The following is a 20,230-nucleotide window of genomic DNA, read 5'->3' on the forward strand; positions in this document are numbered from 1 at the left end:
TTCAACCTATTTAGAGAGACATTTTATTACATTGTGACAAGTTATTACATTTTCTGTCAGTTATTACATCATCAGTTGCTATGCAAAGTTTGTACAGTATGTGTGTATGAATGCATAAAATACAGCATATACGAATAAAGACAGATGGCTATTAGTGGGATTGAACTTACGATGTTCCGGTTATGGGATGGTCTCATTAACCAAAAGGCCACCGTGCCCCCCAGGGTGTCAGTGTGTATATGTGTGTGTGTGTGTTACCTGGGCTCCGGGCATGGGTGCGAAGGGGTTGGTGGGTCTGAGAACAGGCTGGTTGTACATCATTGGCTGAGGAGCCATCACTGGTACCCCACCCATCTGACCCATCTGGGGAGGGACCTGGAGAGGGGGGGGATGACAAACACACACACACACACACACACACACACAGGGGGAGGGTAAGAGAGAGTCGAGGGAGTGAGAGAGAGGAGAGAGACGGGGGGAGGTGAGAAAGACAGAGAGAGAGAAAGAAAATTACAGAAAGAAAAGAAGAACAAACACAAAACATAAGGAAAAAACAAGATAGCAAGACGAAGAAAACAGAAAGACAGGAAGACGGAAAGAAAATGAGAAACGAAATAGAGCAAAAAGAAAGAAAGAAAGAAAGAAAGTAAGAAAGAAAAAAGAAAAAAGAAAAGAGGGACAAGAAAGGAAGAACAGGGTAGACATAAGAACATAGTCATGTGGAAGTAATTACATCTGTGTGTTTATGTACATATGTATGTATGCATGTATGTACATATGTATTTATCTTTTTGAAAGGCTGTGTGTGTGTGTGTGTGTGTGTGTGTGTGTGTGTGTGTGCGCTCACCATTCCATACACAGGCACTTGCGGTGTGGTCATGGGGAAAGCCATGGGAGCTGGAGCCTGCAGTGGCAGAGAGACGGAAACCAGGAATCAGCTAACAGCAGGCGGAAAGAGCAGTGAGTGATTATAGCCCTGCTCACATAGCAGAGCCAGACTGGGTCAAACAGCAGTCGCAAACACTTTTCACGCTTTGTTTCAGCCTGATTACGTGCCAGACAGGTGTGGTTTGCCATATAGGTCTACAGAAACTTTAGACAGTCCCAAGAAACGAACTAATCCGTCAATTTAGAGTGCTTTTCTGTGATTTACGCCTCACCTAACCCTATCAGAAACCTCTAAACACAAGATATACACATGTAAACACGGAGAACGCGATTAACGCTGATGCATGTGCACATTGAGAGCACGACGACGCAGCATGCAGCACGACTACTGAGTGGAATCCCACTGGGAGCAATCATTATCACGGCTTTAAAAAGGGGGTGGCTCAATAGGACAGCGTTTAGCCCTGCCCTCTCCGCTTCATAAATCAAATTCACTACAGCTGAACGGGGCCTCAAATTTTGTGTGACGGGCAATTTGTAAATCTCCGTGCATCGCCGACGTACAGCTGCGACGAAGCCGCTGATTTCACCGTGGAACGTTTGTGAAAAGTGAATATTCATGATGCAGCGTCGTATCAGTTAATGTCCCGAAAGAAAATCAGTATAGAAGATGTAGTGCAGGGCTCATCGTGCACAATGGGAGGCAACATATTACACATTCACAAATATTAATATTAACAGTCTTATCGCCTACGGTAATTCTGTGTTATTGTTTTTTAGAGTTACAGAGTACATACAGTATACAGGCAGATATCCTGGCAACCCGTCTAAAATACTACAAATACGCATAGTTATTTCTCAGTGGAGTCGGGGAACACCTGCTAGCATTCTTCGACGTTCTGAACTGCCCTTTACGCACTGACACTTAAATCAATGTTTTAAACTAATAGCATCTTGGTGAATCTATGAAAACAGGCCTGATCTGAGCAGATGGGCCTCAAAGAGAAGAGAGAGGGATGATGAGAGGAGGGGGGGAGAAGATGATCCTCTGCTACAAAACCTGAAGGAAAAGGAGGGTCAGGGCCGGCGAACTAGCGATCTGATCTGAGGAGCCGATCGATGCGATCGATGGGGTTATCGGCTTGTAAGTTCCGGCCTCCAGGGGAGAGAGGCTGTGAAAGTTGATCATAACCATTGATCAATCCGAGCTGTCGGACTCTACCCTGCGGCAGCTCGCTCTGTCATAGCGCTGGCCGGCTGCCAGGGAGGTAGAGAGAGAGAGAGAGAGTCCAAGTCAGCCAAAAACAGTTGAATTTATCCATCGGATGCATTTATCGCTTGCTCAGTAATACACTGACGGCTTGTTTTAGCATTTGAAACCACGGCCTCTTCAGTTGGATTAGCGTCAGTGTAAGAGACAGACAGCTGGGTTGCGTTCAGGAAAACTAGACGTTATAAAAAATTCTGTCTTCTCTCTGAGCCTGCGGCAGGTTGTTCTGGATTTTTTTTTTTTTTTTACCAAACTACATCTGCCTGCATGTCTCCCTAGATAACATTAGACTAGACTTCATTGTTCACCACACTAGAAACATGCACTAACTAATGATCTGTCGTTCTACCTGACCGTCTACCTGGCTGTGCGTCTGTCTCTCTTTCCATCTGTATGCATTTACTGCACATCAGTGTGTATTGTATTATGTTTTAGCTGAAATGACAGTGAGAAGTGTGCTGCTTTAAGATTTATTTCTTTATTAAGACAGCGGGACGGCTCACAGGGAGGCAGAGCAGAGGAGACTCCGCTTATTAACCACTTCACCTTCTCTTGATACGTTTATCAGTCTTTATATCCATCTTTCTTTCAGCCTGCCCGTCTCCTTCTCTATCTGCCTGTGTATCAGCCTTTATATTCATCTTTTTGTCTATATCTATCTTTCTTTTGGCCTGCCCGTCTCCCTCTCTCCCTCTCTGCTTGTGTATCTGTCTTTATATCTGTCTATATCTGTATGTTTCACGCAGCTTGTCTCCCTCCCTCTCTGCCTGTGTATCAGTCTTTATATCTGTCTATATCTGTATGTTTCACCCAGCTTGTCTCCCTCCCTCCCTCTCTACCTGTGTATCAGTCTTTATATCTGTCTGTCTATATCTGTATGTTTCACCCAGCTTGTCTCTCTCCCTCTCTACCTGTGTATCTGTCTTTATATCTGTATGTTTCACCCAGCTTGTCTCTCTCCCTTTCTACCTGTATATCAGTCTTTATATCTGTATGTTTCACCCAGCTTGTCTCTCTCCCTCTCTACCTGTATATCAGTCTTTATATCTGTATGTTTAACCCAGCTTGTCTCTCTCCCTCTCTACCTGTATATCAGTCTTTATATCTGTATGTTTCACCCAGCTTGTCTCCCTCCCTCTCTGCCTGTGTATCAGTCTTTATATCTGTCTATATCTGTATGTTTCACCCAGCTTGTCTCCCTCCCTCTCTGCCTGTGTATCAGTCTTTATATCTGTCTATATCTGTATGTTTCACCCAGCTTGTCTCCCTCCCTCTCTGCCTGTGTATCAGTCTTTATATCTGTCTATATCTGTATGTTTCACCCAGCTTGTCTCCCTCCCTCTCTGCCTGTGTATCTGTCTTCATATATCTGTCTATATCTGTATGTTTCACCCAGCTTGTCTCCCTCCCTCTCTGCCTGTATATCAGTCTTTTTATCCATCTTTTTGTCTTTATCTCTCAGCTTGTCTGGCTGCATGTATATTTGCCCATTTCCCTTTGGCACATGGATTTTTAGCCATTCAACACCGAATGTTTTTCTGTGTCTGACCTTCTGCTATTCATGTTCCCCCTAGAGGTGACTTTCCTCTCGCCCGGCCTTCTTTACAAATACGACTTGCATGGTTAAGTAACAGTTAAATAAGTAAAGGGCTTTGCTGGGTTCCCGGCTGGCATTATAAGTATGAAGCGAGCGCAGAGCGGTGCAGCCTTGCCCTTCTGGCGGGAACATCAGATGTGGGAGTTTTACTTATGCGTGATGCATGACAGCCTGCTTCTCCCCCGCTATGCCACCTGTGATGTCTCATGTATTAAGAGAGGTGTTGCTGCCAAGTCACCACATGCTGCGATGTGTTTTATTTATTCTCATTCATGTTTTGCTGTTTTTGAGATGTATGTTTACAACAGCTAGAGGTAACAGATTTTCATTCCTGGGAACAAAATATGTAACAGTTCTATTCATATTTCCCCCTCTGAGGACCAGGAAACTTTAACTGTCATTTTTTCATGAGCGAAAACTGTTGCATGCTTTTGTGTTTGCTTGTCTTGCTACATGTACCTCGTTTTAGGCAGCGTACGGCCTACCTCGCACTGCAGAGACCTGGCCTTTTTTGCTTTCACAGTTGCTGGTACATACAAGTTCTTCTTGGCACATTTTTTAGAACTTTAAAATTGTTTAAAGAAAAGTGACCTTGTGGAAAAAAAAAATGTCAGTGTGCAGGATTTACTGAGTTTGAGTATGATGAAATGTTCTCACCAATACTGTACTTGATTCATGGACCAAAGATTACGTGCAGCTCTAAAGCACCTTGTTCAGAAATCTTTTTTGGATTAAAATTTTACAATTTCGCAGAATTACAGAAGTTCATATTGTGATTTCGATTTGTTTTTCGATTAATTGTTCAGGTCTAGTATTTTAGAAATACTACTCTACTATATCATTTCTTTATATATATATATATTTTATAATAGAACAAGACAGCCAAATTACAGTTGGTTCCCATCATAATTTATAGCAAAATCTACCATCCAGAACCAAAATTTGATAACACAAAACTGAATTGATCCCTATAGGGAAATTCTCTTTTTGCTTGCCCCTGTCCAGGGAGGTCAGAGGTCAGAGTTCAGCTACAGAGCAGCAGCCCTGGAGCTAGTAGGGATTCGATGTCTTGCTCAAGGACACTGCAGCAGGGCGGATGCACGCCCACATTGGAAATGAAACCCAAACGCCCTGGTTGCAGGGTGGGCTCTCTAACCACTAGGCCTCCCTGCTGTTCTATTTATCTGACAGCCGGTGGTTTCCCACCCTGCTAACATAGCCAAAATAGCCTTAACATCTCCAGAATAAGTTGCTGCCAAGTTTATGTTACTGTGACCCTTCTTTGGGCCCTGACCCAGATTGTGAACACCAGTGATAGATCTTCCTCGTGGGGGTTGAGGAAGTTAACTGAGACGGACGAACTGAGCGGACTCCGACCTCAAACCGAGTCTCTCTGAGGAAAACAGGGGAGCGAGAGAACGCAGGATGGAGGAGAGGAGAGAGAGAGACAGAGAGAGAGAGAGAGAGAGAGAGGGGTAACACTTGGTTCACGCTTCCCGCTATCCGCCACTTTGCTTAGGGATGAGCACTTACAGAAGTAATCCAGAACACTGGCAGGTGGCACAGAGGTGAGGAGGTTATTTGAGGAAAGCAGGCAGAACAGAATCCAATTTTTTAAACAAGCGTCTCCGAGGAATGCAGGGTGATGGAGAGGTGAGAGAGAGAGAGAGAAGGAGAGAGAGAGAGAGGGGGGGGGGTAGCACACAGTTCAAGGTATCAAACACCTCGGTTAGTCGTACTAAACATGGATAAGTACTTACATAACTAGTATAGAACATTCCATTCTGCCCCAGGAGAGGACGCACAAGGAAAAAAGACAGACAGAGAAAGACGGAGAGAGGGAGGGAGACAAAGAGAAAGAGAAACAGAGAGAGGGAGGAAATAAGAGAGAGGGGTGGTGAGAAAGAGGGAGAGTAAGAGAGAGAGAGAGAGAGAGAGAGGGGGCAGGAGGGTGAGAGAGACAAAATGAAAGGGAAAGAGAGATAGGATGGGATGAGAGAGAAAAGTAAAAGAAAGAAAAGGAGACCAAAAGAAAGAAAGAGAGAGAGGGAGGGATGGCGAGGGAGAGAGTAAGGGAGAGAGTAAGAGAGAGAGAGAGAGAGAGAGGGGGGGCAGGAGGGTGAGAGAGACAAAATGAAAGGGAAAGAGAGATAGGATGGGATGAGAGAGAAAAGTAAAAGAAAGAAAAGGAGACCAAAAGAAAGAAAGAGAGAGAGGGAGGGATGGCGAGGGAGAGAGTAAGGGGGAGAGTAAGAGAGAGAGAGAGAGAGGGGGGGGGGCAGGAGGGTGAGAGAGACAAAATGAAAGGGAAAGAGAGATAGGATGGGATGAGAGAGAAAAGTAAAAGAAAGAAAAGGAGACCAAAAGAAAGAAAGAGAGGGAGGGAGGGGTGGTGAGAAAGAGAGTAAGGGGGAGAGTAAGAGAGAGAGAGAGAGAGAGAGAGAGAGAGAGAGAGAGAGAGAGAGAGAGAGAGAGAGAGATAGAGGGCAGGAGGGTGAGAGAGACAAAATGAAAGGGGAAAGAGAGATAGGATGGGATGAGAGAAAAGTAAAAGAAAGAAAAGGAGACCAAAAGAAAGAAAGAAAGAGAGGGAGGGATGGCGAGGGAGAGACAAAGAGAAAGTGAGAGAGAGAGTAGGAGAGAGAAAGACAGAGAATGGGGTGGGAGTGTGAGAGAAAGATGAGAAGAGAAAGAAAGAGAGAGGGAGGGCAGGAGAAAGCCAACAAGAAAGAGAGGGGAAGATGGTGAGAAAGAGAGAGAAAAAGACAGAAAGATTGGGAGGGTGAGAGAACGACAAAAAGAAAGACAGCAAGGGATGTAAGAGAGAGAGAAAAAGACAGAAAGGGAGTGTGAGAAAGATAAAAAAGGGATGGCAAAAAATAGAGTAAGAGAGAGAGAGAAACAAGAGAATGGGAAATGGGGTGAGAGAAAGAGGGGAATGATGGTGAGAAAGCGAAAAAAAAGAGAAAAAGAGTAAGAGAAAGACAGAAAGGGAGGGTGAAAGAAAGACAAGAAGAGTGAAAAAGAGAGGGAGAGATGTTGAGAAAGACAGAAAGTAAGGGAGAGAAAGACAGAGAAAGGGAGGGAGGGCATGAGAAAGACAAAAAAGACAAGAAAGACAGAGAAAAACATAGAAAAAGAGAGGTTACAAGAAGAGGGTAGGGAAAGAGGGAGAGATGAGCAAAGGAAGTGAGAGAGAGAGAGAGAGAGAGAGAGAGAGAGAGGACGAGAGGTCATGATAAGGAGGTGCAGATGTCAAAGACAACGTAGCGAAAACAGGACGGGCGGATGACGGCGCAAAACGGAGACATGATAAAAAAAGAAAGAAAGAAAGAGCGCAAACGAAGAGGAGGGGAAGGAAGACGAGTGGATGACAAAGCAAAACAGACGGAAGAAACGCGTGAAGAGAGCGAGGAAAGATAGAGAGAGAATGACAGCAGGGGTGAGAGGGAAGGTGAAGAATCAAAGAATGAAAAGGCAAAAACAGGAGAGAACCAGGAGAAAAAAAATAGAGAGAGAGAGAGAGAGAGAGAGAGAGAGAGAGAAAGAGAGAGAGAGAGAGAGAGAAAGAGAGAGAGAGAGAGAGAGAGGAAGTGGAGGGTTAGTGACAGTTTGTCCTTGTCAGCCAGAAATTGCAGTCCAGAGATCAGGAGGACAATCAGGGGCTGGCAAGCTCAGCACACACACACACACACACACACACACACAGGGCATGCACAGGCAGATGTACAAACTCAACACACACACACACACACCAATACTTTCGGCTGCACACAGGACACTGCAAACGACAAAATATAGAGGAAAACATCCACATGCACACAGACACGTGTAGCATTCAGAGACCGTGTTTGTACGTGTGTGTGTGTGTGTGTGTGTGTGGATATACTGTATGTTTTTATTTTTCTCTATTGACAGGGTTTCTGCAAGTTTTATCAAGTTAAATGTAAAAGTTGAACACCTTTTTTACCAGCTAAAATGAAATATTAGACTAATTTCGCAATTAAATACACATGCAAATGCAAACAACTGCACACCTATCAGAACATACTGTATGTGTGTGTGACTGGACTGATTTGAAAACACCGCAGTAAGAAACCACAACATTTTAAAGTGTCCAAAACTGGATTTAAGAATAGAAATGGGTTATTTAACTGTATTCAAGAGCTTCTAATGCCTTGAGTTTAGATAATTAAACACGTTTTTCAGGACCAAGAGACATCCTGATTCCTGTAGGGAAATCCCCATCCTGTGTGTGTGTGTGTGTGTGTGTGTGTGTGTTCAGCATGCCAGGAGTGTGTTTCCGCCTCCTCACCACGTGTGGTACAGGCATGGGCTGCGGGGCCATGGGGGCGGGGCTCCACTGTGTGGTGGACATGGTCTTGTTTTGCCAGTTCTGTCCGCCCGTCAGCTTCTTCTCGCCCGGCTGGTTCCACTGCATCTCTGGCCTGGATAAGGACACATAACAACTACAACATTATGCACGCCGGATTTTATGTTTATATTCCTATTTTGTCTCATTCTTTTAGTCTTAATTACCTGTTGATCCTGTTTTACTCTTTTAATTTGCATCAACTACACTACCAGTCAAAAGTCTGGACACACCTGATTGAATGTTCTATGATTTTCATTCTCTTAAAGCCATTTTGATCTAAAGGCTTCTGCTTAAATACTTGAAATGTGTTTCTTAGACAAATATAAACAGTGAAGTTGATCCTATGTATGAATTTCTTTCCAAAGCCTTTTGCCTTTCCATCAAGGCAAAGGGCGGCTACTTTAAAGAATCTAAAATATAAGATAGTTTTGATTTGTTTAACACTTTTTTTGGCCGCTGCATAATTCCATTTGTGTTATTTCACAGTTTTGATGTCTTTACTGTTATTCTAAAATGTGGAAAACAGTAAAAATGAAGAAAAACCCGTGTCCAAACTTTCGACTGGTAGTGCATTTTGTTTAACTTTAATTTCCTGTTTTTATTTATTATTATGTGTAGCGCTTTGGGCTACAATTCTATATGAAAGGTGCTATACAAATAAAGTTTATTATTGTTATCATTATTAATAAAACAAGCACACCATCAGGGATTTACTTGAGCAACCTGAGGCTAATTTCATACACAACCACCAAGTCGTTTGGTGGAAGAAAAATAAAATGTTTGCTCTCTTTACTGTTAGATTCTGTGCCAACTGGGTACTTATTCATTTTTTCTTAATTTTTCTTAATTAGGCGCCTCATTAATTTAACAGTATTAGAGTCTTGTCTGTATTTCTGAAACATACAGCTGAATGTGTGGCGCTCTTGTTTTTAACGCTCTATAAAGCACTTTGTGACAAACCGAGGCATTTAAAAGTACTTAATACTTCATAATAAATTTGTCTCGACTTCCAAGTGCTAGATGCTGGATGTTGTGGGTGAGGCAGAGTGTAGGTAGGGATGCTGGCAACAGTACAGACAAATATGGCAGGGAGGCCTATTTGTTTTGTCAGTGGATAAATCCTGCAGCCTGGACACCGATCACAACTCAGAAAGGTATCGTCACGACTCAGATACTTACTTCTTGGCTGGGGTCCCACCGAACTGCAGATCTGAGGGGGGAGAGGGATACAGAGGAACTGAGTGATGATGTTTAAAGGAGTGAAGGAGAGACGGAGAGGCGTTTCAGCCTCCAACATCGTCCGTCTCTGTGATTTCACTTGCTTGACTTCAGTTGGTTTCCATCGATGCTTTTTCTTGTTTTCTTATTTTTTGGTTTCTTCTTTTGCCTTTCCCCTATTTTGTATCGTTTATCCTTTTTTTTTAAAGCCAAATTCTCCAAAGTGAGAGTAAAAAACATGCATATTGATGAATACACATCCAACCAGGTAGCTAATGTTGGAGATTGATTGACAGGTTCATTGTCAAAAGGGAGGAAATGAAAATGAAAAACAAAAGCCAAAGTGATATTAGGGAAGGACTGAGGAAAAGATTGTGTGTGTGTGTGTGCGGATGTCTTTGTATGCATCTACTCAATCTATGAGTGATGAAATGCAGTGCAGTGTGTGCTTGTATACGTTCACTACCCATGCCGTTCGTGTGTTAAATGACATGTTTTACCAGCAAAATATTGCTTCATAGAAAGTGAGAGAAAATGATTGCTTATGCCTGAGTGTGTCTTTCCATTTGTTGCCTGATGACTGATGAATTCAGGTGTGTGTGTGTGTGTCTATACACTCACTGCCCACGAGGTTGGCCAGAGAGGAGTCGAGGTCGTTGGCTAGCAGCTTTCCTCCAGGATGGATGGCCATAGGAGGAGGAGGAGGTGCGCTGTGTGTGGGAACTGTAGGCTTCAACAGGTCTCCTAGGGCATCAAAACCTGAACGGGGGGCACACATGAGGTTAGAGAATCATACATACACACACACACGGTCAAAAGAGCCAAGCGTACACAAGTCATACATGTACATATGCTGAAAAATCACATGCGAGAACTCAAAAACTCAATATGCCTTTGAATAGAAATAACATAAGAACATCATACAGACACACAAGCATTAAGTGCAAACACAGTTGATATTGTACATGTGCTGCACTGTATATGTGCTGTGCCAAAATCACAAAAACCCTTTGATATATGGGATAGATGGAAATGTAAAGCCATGGCAATCTGAAAGAAGCTGAGCAAAACGCATGCTGGAGGTGAGGAGAGACACTTAAGAGAACGAGCAAGATTGTTTTTAAAAATTGCTCTACTTTACATTTTATCTTGAATCTAATCGAGAGCCGCAGTCAATGTCACATTCAGGATAATTCCCACAGACTCCCAGTCTAATTCACCATGCCGACGTTTATCTAAACTTTTCAAAAACATCCATTCATGGTTTGACTGTTAATGAAGCAGAGCCATGTGGTTTGTTGTGCCTACTTATAACTGGGAATTGAAGGTGGCCAGTGAGCTAGCTTTCCAGTCTACCTCTCTATTAATTCAGTTCTCCTGGCTCCATTTCTAACATTTACCTAGACGTCCATAACATTTCCATCGTCACATAGCAGCCCCATTCCATCAGCAGTGAGCCTGTAATCCCTGACTCAGTAGCTTGCAGCACTTGTTCTACATGAGTGATTTATCCGTTTGTAGCTGTCATGTACACACTCTGACTCATAACACTGATTAGTTATGGATACGCATGTATGTGAGAGAGAGAGAAGGGGGAGAGAGAGAGAGAGAGAGAAAGACTGAAAACTGATTGCTCTTGTCCGTGGGCAGTGGGTACAATGACAGAGTAATTTCCTGTGTTAACAAACACATGCATGTGTGTGTGCGCGTGCATGTGTGGATAATTGTCTGTGTTAACAACTTCCCATGTCAGCACTCATCCAGCTAATGGCTGGATATTACTCTGCTGGTGGAAGCCTGGAGGTGTGAGTGTGTGTGAGTGTTAGTGTGTGTGTGTGTGTTGGGAAGAAAGAAGAAAATAGGGCTGAGATGAAGGGAGGAAGACGAGAGCAAAAAAAGTGGGGAAGTAATGGACAAAGTGAAAGAGGAGAGTCACAAAACACGGCTAAGACAGGAAGAAATAACATGGCTAATACAGGAAAACATAGCATAACATAACATGACATAACATAACATGATATAACATAACATAACATAACATAACATAACATGACATAACATAACATGACATAACATAACATGATATAACATAACATGATATAACATGACATAACGCAACAGCATAGCATAACATAACAAAACATGACATAACGTGACATAACATGACATAGGATAGGATAGCATATCATAACATAACATAACATAACGTGACATAACATGAGATAACGTGACATGACAACATAACATATAACGTGACATAACGTGACATAACGTGACATAACGTGACATAACGTGACATAACGTGACATAACTGGACATAACATGACATAACATATGTGATGGACATGAAAGCAGCATGGAATTACAGTATAAGATATACTGTAATTCCATGAGAGCATACATTTACAATTCATAGGTCATACATTTAATAAATAATGTGAAGTATGGGTGGGAATTGAACCCCAGTAGGAACTGAACCCCTAACCCTGGCAGTGCTACTGCCTTCAAGCCCCGAAAATAGGGTGACAGAAATACACACTACAAGAGAAATAAAAAAAGAAGATGGGAGCAGGACAACAATAAAAAAAAGACGGGGAAAAAAAAACTAAACAAGAACGAGCGGGAGGTGAACGCAAGACAAGCTGGGGTAGACATATCCCGGCTGGAACAAAACAGGGAGGAGGAGGAGAACAAAAAAAAAAAAAAGGCAACGGACAGTGGAAAAAAAGAGGGAGGAATAATATTTAGTTAGGAAGCACCATGTAGCTCTGACAGCGGTGCTGACACAGGAGATTCAGAAAACACTGTTTCCTGCTAGCCTAGCAGATGAGAGAGGGAGAGGGAGAGGGAGAGGGGGGGGGGAGAAGGAGGGGAAGCAGACGGAGAAAGAGACAGAAAAAAGAGAGGGAGAGAGAGAGAGAGACAGACAGGGAAGGAGAGAGACAGTCAAGGAGAGAGGGGGAGAAATAAAGAGAGTGGGTAAGATGGGGAAAGGGGAGAGAACCAACAGGAGGTAGAGAGGAAGAAAGATGTATAGAGAGAAAGAGAAACATGGTAGAAGAGAGGGGTTTTGCCCACTGTTTTTTTTGACTCTCTTGACTCTAATTTCCCTCCTATTGTTGGCATTTCCATTATTGTTGTCACTGTGATAAAATACTTTGGCAACGTGGGTGATTTTTTTCTTTTAAAGCACCGTGTCAGTAAAGCCCAGTGAATTTAATTGAATTGAGAGAGAGCGAGAGCGAGAGGCAGAGATAAAGGGGAAAGGGGGAAGACATAGAGAGAGAGAGAGAGAGAGAGAGAGAGAGACTGAAACAAGCCCACTCACCAGATCACACACACACCACAGGGCAGCGAGAAAACGAGAAAATTGGGAGAAAGGAGAAGAGGGAGGGAGGAGGAGAAGGAGATGATGAAGCGAGCAGAGAGAACGTTGTAATGAATTAAATTAGATTGGCCGGGAGAGGAGAGGATAGTGCCATCTGAGTTAAGTTAGGTGTTTCTGCAGGATGGAGGAGAGTTTACGGTCAATGGGAGGGAATGGAGCGAATCCAAAACACTGGACATTTTGAGAGGGAGGCCTGTTACTCAGTGCTCAGCATGTTAAAAATACAACTGATTGCATTATCTAATGTGGTGGTATTTTGCAAGCAAATGTCTTTAGTTTGCAGATAACTTCAACCATAATCCTTAGCGGGTTTTACTTTTCATGCCAGGAATAATTTCGTAAGGGTGGGAGTCACATTTTAACAAGGTGGATATTTCATTTTGGAAAGAAAAAAAAAATTGCAAATGATAAAAAATAGGATGGGGAGAGAGGGTAAGACCCAGATAAGTGGCAGCGTAGCAGGCAGGAGGAGCAGGCTGAACATTAGCAAACAGAAAGCGGAGACTACAGATAGATATATGCAATAGAATGAAAGGAGGAAAGGATGTGAGCAAAGGCAAGAAAACTGTGATCTCTCAGGGATTGTGTGTCCAAAAATGCCGAATATTGAAAAAAATAAGGCAAAATACATTCCTGATTCTAGGAAGACAACAGAATATAAGCAGAGAGAGAGCGGAGACTGCAAACAACAGATATTCATGACAGAGGAGACAGGGATGTGAGCAGGAAAACAAAAAAGCTGTGAAAAGGGAGGAAAATGACAATCTCCCAATTAGAAATGAAAGAGAGTTTTGTCTAGTCCTGAGTTTGGCTGGACAAAAGGAACATGTAGTATTGGCAAACGGAGTGGAGAAGAGAACACATATAGATAACATAAGAAATATAACAGATATAGCCTGATAATAGACAGAGATATGATTAAAAAAAGGAATAAAGGCAGCAATCTCCCATTGAAAATTGAACGTTTATAGGAATTATAAGGCCAGAAACCAGCAAACCCTAAGAAACAAACAGCTAAAAACAACTCAAAATCACATCCTTGAGTCTGGGCAGACAGAAGGAAAAAGGAAATAATTGCGAGGAGAGCAGATATGGATGATGGGATATGGAGAGTATATAAGAGAAGATCACAAAGAAAAAACTGTAATTTTCCAATCGGAAATGAACGCGAATTGTGCTTCGCCCCCACACACAAAAAGAAAATGAAATCTCTGTAATAAAAACAGAGCAATTACACCCGAAACTCTCGGCGAACCAAAGCACACATACAGTAGGATGTTAGCAGAGAGCGGACAAGAGATTTAGATACAGAATAAGAACAGAAGATGGGAAGGAAATGGAGGAGACAGAAAACAAGTATGAGTAGAGGACGTGGGGAAAAGAGGGGGGAGATGGAGAAGGAGGAGAGCAGATGGGGAGGAGTTGCCTGGGCGATTCTTGCCTCGTGAAGTGTGATGGAGAGATGAGGAGACGGAGACAGAGACGGAGAGAGATGAAAAACTGGAGGGAGGGAGGGAGGGAGCGACGCAGAGAGGGGAAGGGGAGAGCGGGATGGTGTGAGCAACAACAAACAAAACGGATGAGTGGAAGCAGACAGATGGGATGGAGCGAAATGACAGACGACGTGTGAACAGACGCAGAGAAACACACACAGTCACACAGTTACATGTAGAAATATATAGACGCAGGAGTACATACACATACAGATAACACATGAACACACACTGAGATAAAGAAACAGACATGAAGACACACACACACACACACACACACACAGAGAGATTTGTGTGAGGTGCTGCCAGTTGCCCAGATGGTGTAGTGGTAGTTTGTAGTGTGGCAGCTTCAACACTAGCTCTATTTATAGAAAGTAGTTAGTCTGCACAAAGCCCAAACCAGGCTGCACACTGGAGCCGCCTGAGTCCCCAACTGTTACTACTGAGCCGGGCCGAGGAGGCGGACCGGGTTAAACAAGGCCAACGCAAGCCAGAAGCAAGCCGGTCCAACACACAATCTGCACTGTGGACTCACAAAATATCTGCTGGCATGTACACAAAACAATGCTTTCTGTCGGTGAATGGTAACAGTTGAGAGGCAACTACTACTCCTAATAGTAACGATTTTCAGCCCAAAATTAACACGAAGCAAATGTCTTTCCATTCCATTTTAGTGAGATCCAAAAAACTGGTTTCAGAGATATGATTTGTGATCTAGCTATTATTTTGATCCAAGTCATCCTAAATGACTTTTAACAACATGCTGAGAGGCTGCCGGGGAAAAACAGCTGGCTGATTAATCCTTGGCAAATTTCCAGTAATGGTGATTGATGGGCGCTGTCCATGTGAAAATTACCTCAGCTAGATTAAGTCAGGACACACACCTAAACCTAGAATTGTGTTTTTTTGATCTTTTAGAGAGTCGTATCACGCTTTGGAGAGACATAAATAAACATGGTGCATCCAAATTATATTGATTGCTCAGAAATGTCACACAAAGGATTGGTAGTGTTATGCAAATAAAGGCTTGAAGTCCCGAAATGCCGTATATTATCTATATATTACACTTAAGACTAGGCAAAGACTAAGCACACCAGTGGAACATGACACCGGGATAAAGTGATTTTTCATCAAATATCTCCACTGACAGAAAATCAATGTTAAATAAAAGCACAATATAAATGTAATTAAAATTCACTTTAACAGTCAGTCACACGGCTTCCTTTGAGACGGTGCAGTCTGGACCTGCGGCCCGCTGCATGTGCTTCCCCTCTGCATGACTCAAATAAGCTTCAGATGACCTTTGCAGGCGATCGTCGCCATCTGCCGCGCCTCCTTCGGAGCGGTCGATAACTTGGCGTGCCTCAAACTTATATGCTTTGCACAAGTGTCTCCAGTCCAGAAAGGGTTGAGAAGCACGGAGATTGATTATGTCAGTCGACGAGAGGTTAAGAGAGAGTAAGCTAATAAGAAGGCCCAGAGGCAAAGTCCCAGACCTGCAACACTTAAGAGCCATCGGTCTAAAGCCGTTACCGTAACTGGCAGGAGACCACAACAAGGAAAGCTTGAAGTATAGCTGTGGACTGGGTTCCTGCACATTTATACAAAATTCAAGACTTTTTCCAGACCTTCATTTGAAGATTTTGGTTGGTGTTCAAATGATGTACACCGATAGCGGATGGGCAATATCACTGGCAATTAGCCCCTATTGCTATGATTATTCTTCACAAGTATCATATGTAAATGACAGTGGGTCTACAGCTACATAAAATGTGCAGGTAGGAGTATCAGGAACCACAGTACTTCTCCAGACCATTTCGTACAAGACCCAAACTTTTTAAGACCTGGAAAAGATCAAATTGTCGATACTTTTTCAAGACTTTGCAGATCTGCGTAGGAACCCAGTATGGAAAGAGGAGTTGCTCACAGAAAAGTAGTTTACAACAGGGATGGGGTCAGTTAACTTTTGATTCAATCAGTTGAAAATCTAACCAGAAAGAACAGACAATTTGCTGCCATTCATTTCTATGTATGGGTATGCGTTAATAAATTGGACTTGACATTCTTCTCCCGCCAACAGGTTTGCATTATTTCACTTTTCGAAGCAATTCCTCTTCCTGATTTGACTGAATTAAAAGTGAACTGACCCCCCCCACCCCGCCAAACTCTGGTTTGTAAGCGGTTGCGTTTTAGGGTTAGAGTTGCTGTCATTTTTAGAGACTATAAGAAAGCTAGAAACGCCCACCCAGTGTTAGGAGCAGCCACAAGTTGCTGTTGCAGCAGTCAGAGGGTTAGTCAAATACTGTGACTGTGCCGCGAGCAAAGCCAAAGAGGGTTTAGTTTGAGTCTAGCTCTGTCTGGAGAGTCAGACAGAGACGGCTTTACCGGGGGCTGCAGGTTGTAGGCCGTTGTTGCCGGCTGCGGCCTTATTCCCAAACACTGCATCAAAATCTACAGACATGGCTGCGGCCGTCTGCTGCAGAGGCTGGCTCTCCATTCCTGAGGGATGCAGTTAAATACGACTTGTTAAAGCCCGATTCGGACGTTTAAGTTGTCAGGACAACACGTGAAATGTAATTGTTATCATAGGGCGTCTGTAAAGTCAGTGACCAATTTGCACAAGATAAGCATGTAATCTGTAATCTCAAAACGACAGAGATGGGAGTGGCTAGGCGGCCTCTCCATTAGGACTAGTTTTACCTGTCCTCGTTTTTACAAGGCAAATAACTGGAGGTAAAACATTCATAACTGATTCAGATGAACGCAGTCTGACACCGTTTTAAACCTCTGGTGATGATTACGCCTCCTCCTGTTAAACTAATCCATTGCAGCCTTCAGCGCGCAGCCATGTTGGCTCCACGGCCGCCGCTGAGAAGCCTGGGATTCTACGCAGGCTGTTGGGATTGTCGGGCATTTAGAAGAGAGTAAAGCTCGCGCACGAGGAACTCCACTCGTGCACCTTTTGTTTTTTATTCTTCATTACATTAGAGATTAGGGCTTGACGCCTCAGTGCACACTTGTCTTCCTGGGGTCCATAAAAAAGACAGTACAACACAATTGACTTGAGAAAATAAACAGTACACCATGATGAACATTAATAGACGTACTGTAGATATTACGGCATATCCATTTTGAGAAATTTGTCAGGTATGTGACATCTCATAAACGCAGCTGATAAACATTAAAGACCCCATGAAACGGCTTCTTTACTTCCTTGATTTGATGCATTTCTTGTTGAAACAGGATGTTGGGGGCGGGACATAACGCAGCAAGGGATCATTCAACAGTTCTAAACCAATCGAATATGAGTCAGGGAGAGAAAGACGATTTTATTTGATGGGAGGGGTGCGGAGGGGTGCGGAGGGGTGCGGAGGGGCGGGACTGTTAAAAAATCTGATGGTTTTATTGGTTAGAAATTTATAAAGTAAAAGTAATGGGAGTTCATTTCATGGAGACTTTAAACATGGAAGATACACGTATAGTTAAAACATATTAAGGCCAAGAAGTCAATAATATCTTTATGTAGTAACTGGTATACCAATAGAGTTACAAGCTTTACTCTTCTCTAATGTGTCTTATCCAACTTAACACCTCACCTTGATCCCGCCATCTCGCAAGTGTTTAATGAGCGCGTTATTGATGAAACAACTGAAAACCCGATATCTGAATTTTATAAAAACTGGCAGCAGTACAGTCTTGGACATTCACTAAAGTAAGTATCCTTTGTGCTATTTTTGGGATGGCACAAGGGACAGTTCTATCTGATCCGGTGTCAGGGCCATTGATAGTGTGAAAGGCTGATATCTAAGCTTTAAAGAAGCCGCTCCGCCTCTGGAGCCGGGCCAAACTCTCTTTATCAACGGCTCTGGTTTAATCCGCTGTCATGAAGCCTATAATACTTACTCTGCGTTCACGGCGCTACCAACCGCATCTTTGTGCTACTTTTTTATGGTCGATTTGAGCTAGCTGATAGCGAGCTGTAATCTCGACTCTTTTTGTTTTTTTCTTCAGAAATAGGTGGGATGTACTGTATATCAAAGCTAGTACGCAATGTTAAGTGTCTCTTCCTGGCCGATGTCGCTCAACACTTCTTCTGCAGCCAAATTTCCATGCTGACAAACAAGGGAACAAGGCGAGGGGTGGCTGAACGTTGGCTGACATTTCTCCAGTCATAAAAAAAAATTAATGGTTTCTTGAGTTGATTACAGTGTCAACACACAGTTACAGCGCTTGTTTATGGCTAAACCCTGTTGCTAAAAATCATTACCTAAGAATGACAGCGCATACTGTACAGCGCTACCGAACGTGAGACTGTCGGGCCGGCGTTCTCTCTACACAAAGACTCCCGCTACAGTCGCACAACATTAATTTTGGGGGAAAGAAAAGGCGAATGATGCATGGATGGATGGATGGTATTCATAAAAAGAACAAATGAACGGCTTGATAGATGGAGGGGCGGACAGGTAAATGAATGGCTAGAGGGGATATTTCCTGGGAATGCCACAACACTCTTTCAATAATTATAAAGTGACTTTTTGCTCAGGAAAAATTGATTCACTTAGGTGTGTACATGCGTCTGTATATGTGTGTTATATGCGGTTGTGTGTGTGTGTGTGTGTGTGTGTGTGTGTCCGTACCTCCCCAGGCACTGTTGGCGGTGGAGATGGAGGGAGTGCTCTGCACAGCGGGGATGAAGGCCGGCTGTAGATCAAACAGGTCACTGTTCAGATTGGGCATACTGAAAAGAGAGAGAGAAAGAGAGAGAAGGGAAGGAGGGATGAGAAGGGAGGGAGGGATGGAGAGACAGAGGGATAGCAATGGGATGGAGACAAGGAGAGGGGGAGAGAGAGAAAAGAGAGTGAGGGAGGGATTGGTGAGAGAGACGGAGGGAGGGAGGGAAGGATGGCAAATGGGTGGAGGGAGGAGGAGAAAACAAGGATGAAGATACAAGTGAGAGGGATGGAGAGGGGAGAAAAGAAGGGACGGAAAAGGACAGAAGAAGAGGAGGTTGGGTAAGGGGAAGAGCGAAGAACATGGATGGAAGGGAAGGTGGGAAAGAGCGGGACGGAGAGATAAATAAATGAGGGAGAGGGGAACAGAGAGAGAGAGAGGGAAGGCGCGGGGAGAAAAGGAGGGATGAAGAGGAGATGGGTGAAGAAGGGAGGGAGGAATAAGGGAGAGGAATGGAGTGAGAGACAGAGAGGAGTGAGGGAAGCAAAAGAAATAGGAGTGAATAGGTCAGAAAGAGATGAAAAGAAACAGGATGGAGAAATATGGAAAGACAGATGGAGGACAGGGAGACAAGGCATTAATATTTAATCAATCAAGCATAAATAGCTAAGCCACCAGTAAAAATGTTCGTTTGTCACAGATAAAGACTAATCCATGCTTCCTAAAGGACTGTAAAACCTTCCACAGAGCAATAAAACCGTTAAGAACAGTGAATTTAGAGTGTGTGTGTGTGTGTGTGTGTGTGTGTATTCAGCTGTGATTATCAGACTTACTGTAATCATTAATGTACCAGAATTAGAATCACTTCAAACAACAAGTATAATCGATGTACAGGAATTTGCTTTGGTGAAATTACAGACATACAGTATATTTAAAAGTACCACTTTTTTTATTTATATATATCATCAATAATATTCTAAGAGTAGGTGTCACTCTTTCCAATGGTGGGCTCTCATCTCATTCAATTGTCAAAGTGTGTGTGTGTGTGTACCTGTTGGTAGACGGTGTGGAGGTGAACAACTCCGGGGTGTGTGTGATGTGGTTGTTGTTGGCGCTGCCTATCGATTGGCTGCTGGGGGAGGCAGAGGGCGGAGTCTGCATGCCGATCTCCTTCAGGCGCTGGTCCTGAACGACACCCACCCACACACACACACACACACACCACAAATGTGATTATGAACATAAGAAAAGCAGGAAGAGAGCGGTAAACAGTCATTTCCCACTGGAAATGAATAGGAGTTTTGTTTCCAGTAAACTCCTAAATCCATGT

General features: G+C 43.3%; 1 protein-coding gene across 3 annotated transcripts in view; it reads right to left on the reverse strand.

The window, feature by feature from the left end:
• The window catches only part of LOC139911258 (phosphatidylinositol-binding clathrin assembly protein), a 67,846-nt gene that overhangs the window by 773 nt on the left and 46,843 nt on the right, over positions 1–20,230 (reverse strand). The window contains exons 11-18 of one of the 3 annotated variants that reach the window (XM_071898761.2): positions 19,952–20,085; positions 18,867–18,967; positions 16,615–16,728; positions 9,970–10,107; positions 9,310–9,340; positions 8,071–8,203; positions 848–904; positions 259–375 (exon numbers count right to left, since the gene is read on the reverse strand). In XM_071898761.2, the coding sequence (XP_071754862.1) occupies positions 259–375; positions 848–904; positions 8,071–8,203; positions 9,310–9,340; positions 9,970–10,107; positions 16,615–16,728; positions 18,867–18,967; positions 19,952–20,085 (825 nt within the window). Of the gene's footprint in view, positions 1–258; positions 376–847; positions 905–8,070; positions 8,225–9,309; positions 9,341–9,969; positions 10,108–16,614; positions 16,729–18,866; positions 18,968–19,951; positions 20,086–20,230 lie in introns of all 3 variants that reach the window. The other 2 variants (XM_071898760.2, XM_071898764.2) reach the window with 2 other exon arrangements.

The sequence above is a fragment of the Centroberyx gerrardi genome, chromosome 23, assembly GCF_048128805.1.
Source record: "Centroberyx gerrardi isolate f3 chromosome 23, fCenGer3.hap1.cur.20231027, whole genome shotgun sequence".
Taxonomy (NCBI): domain Eukaryota; kingdom Metazoa; phylum Chordata; class Actinopteri; order Beryciformes; family Berycidae; genus Centroberyx; species Centroberyx gerrardi.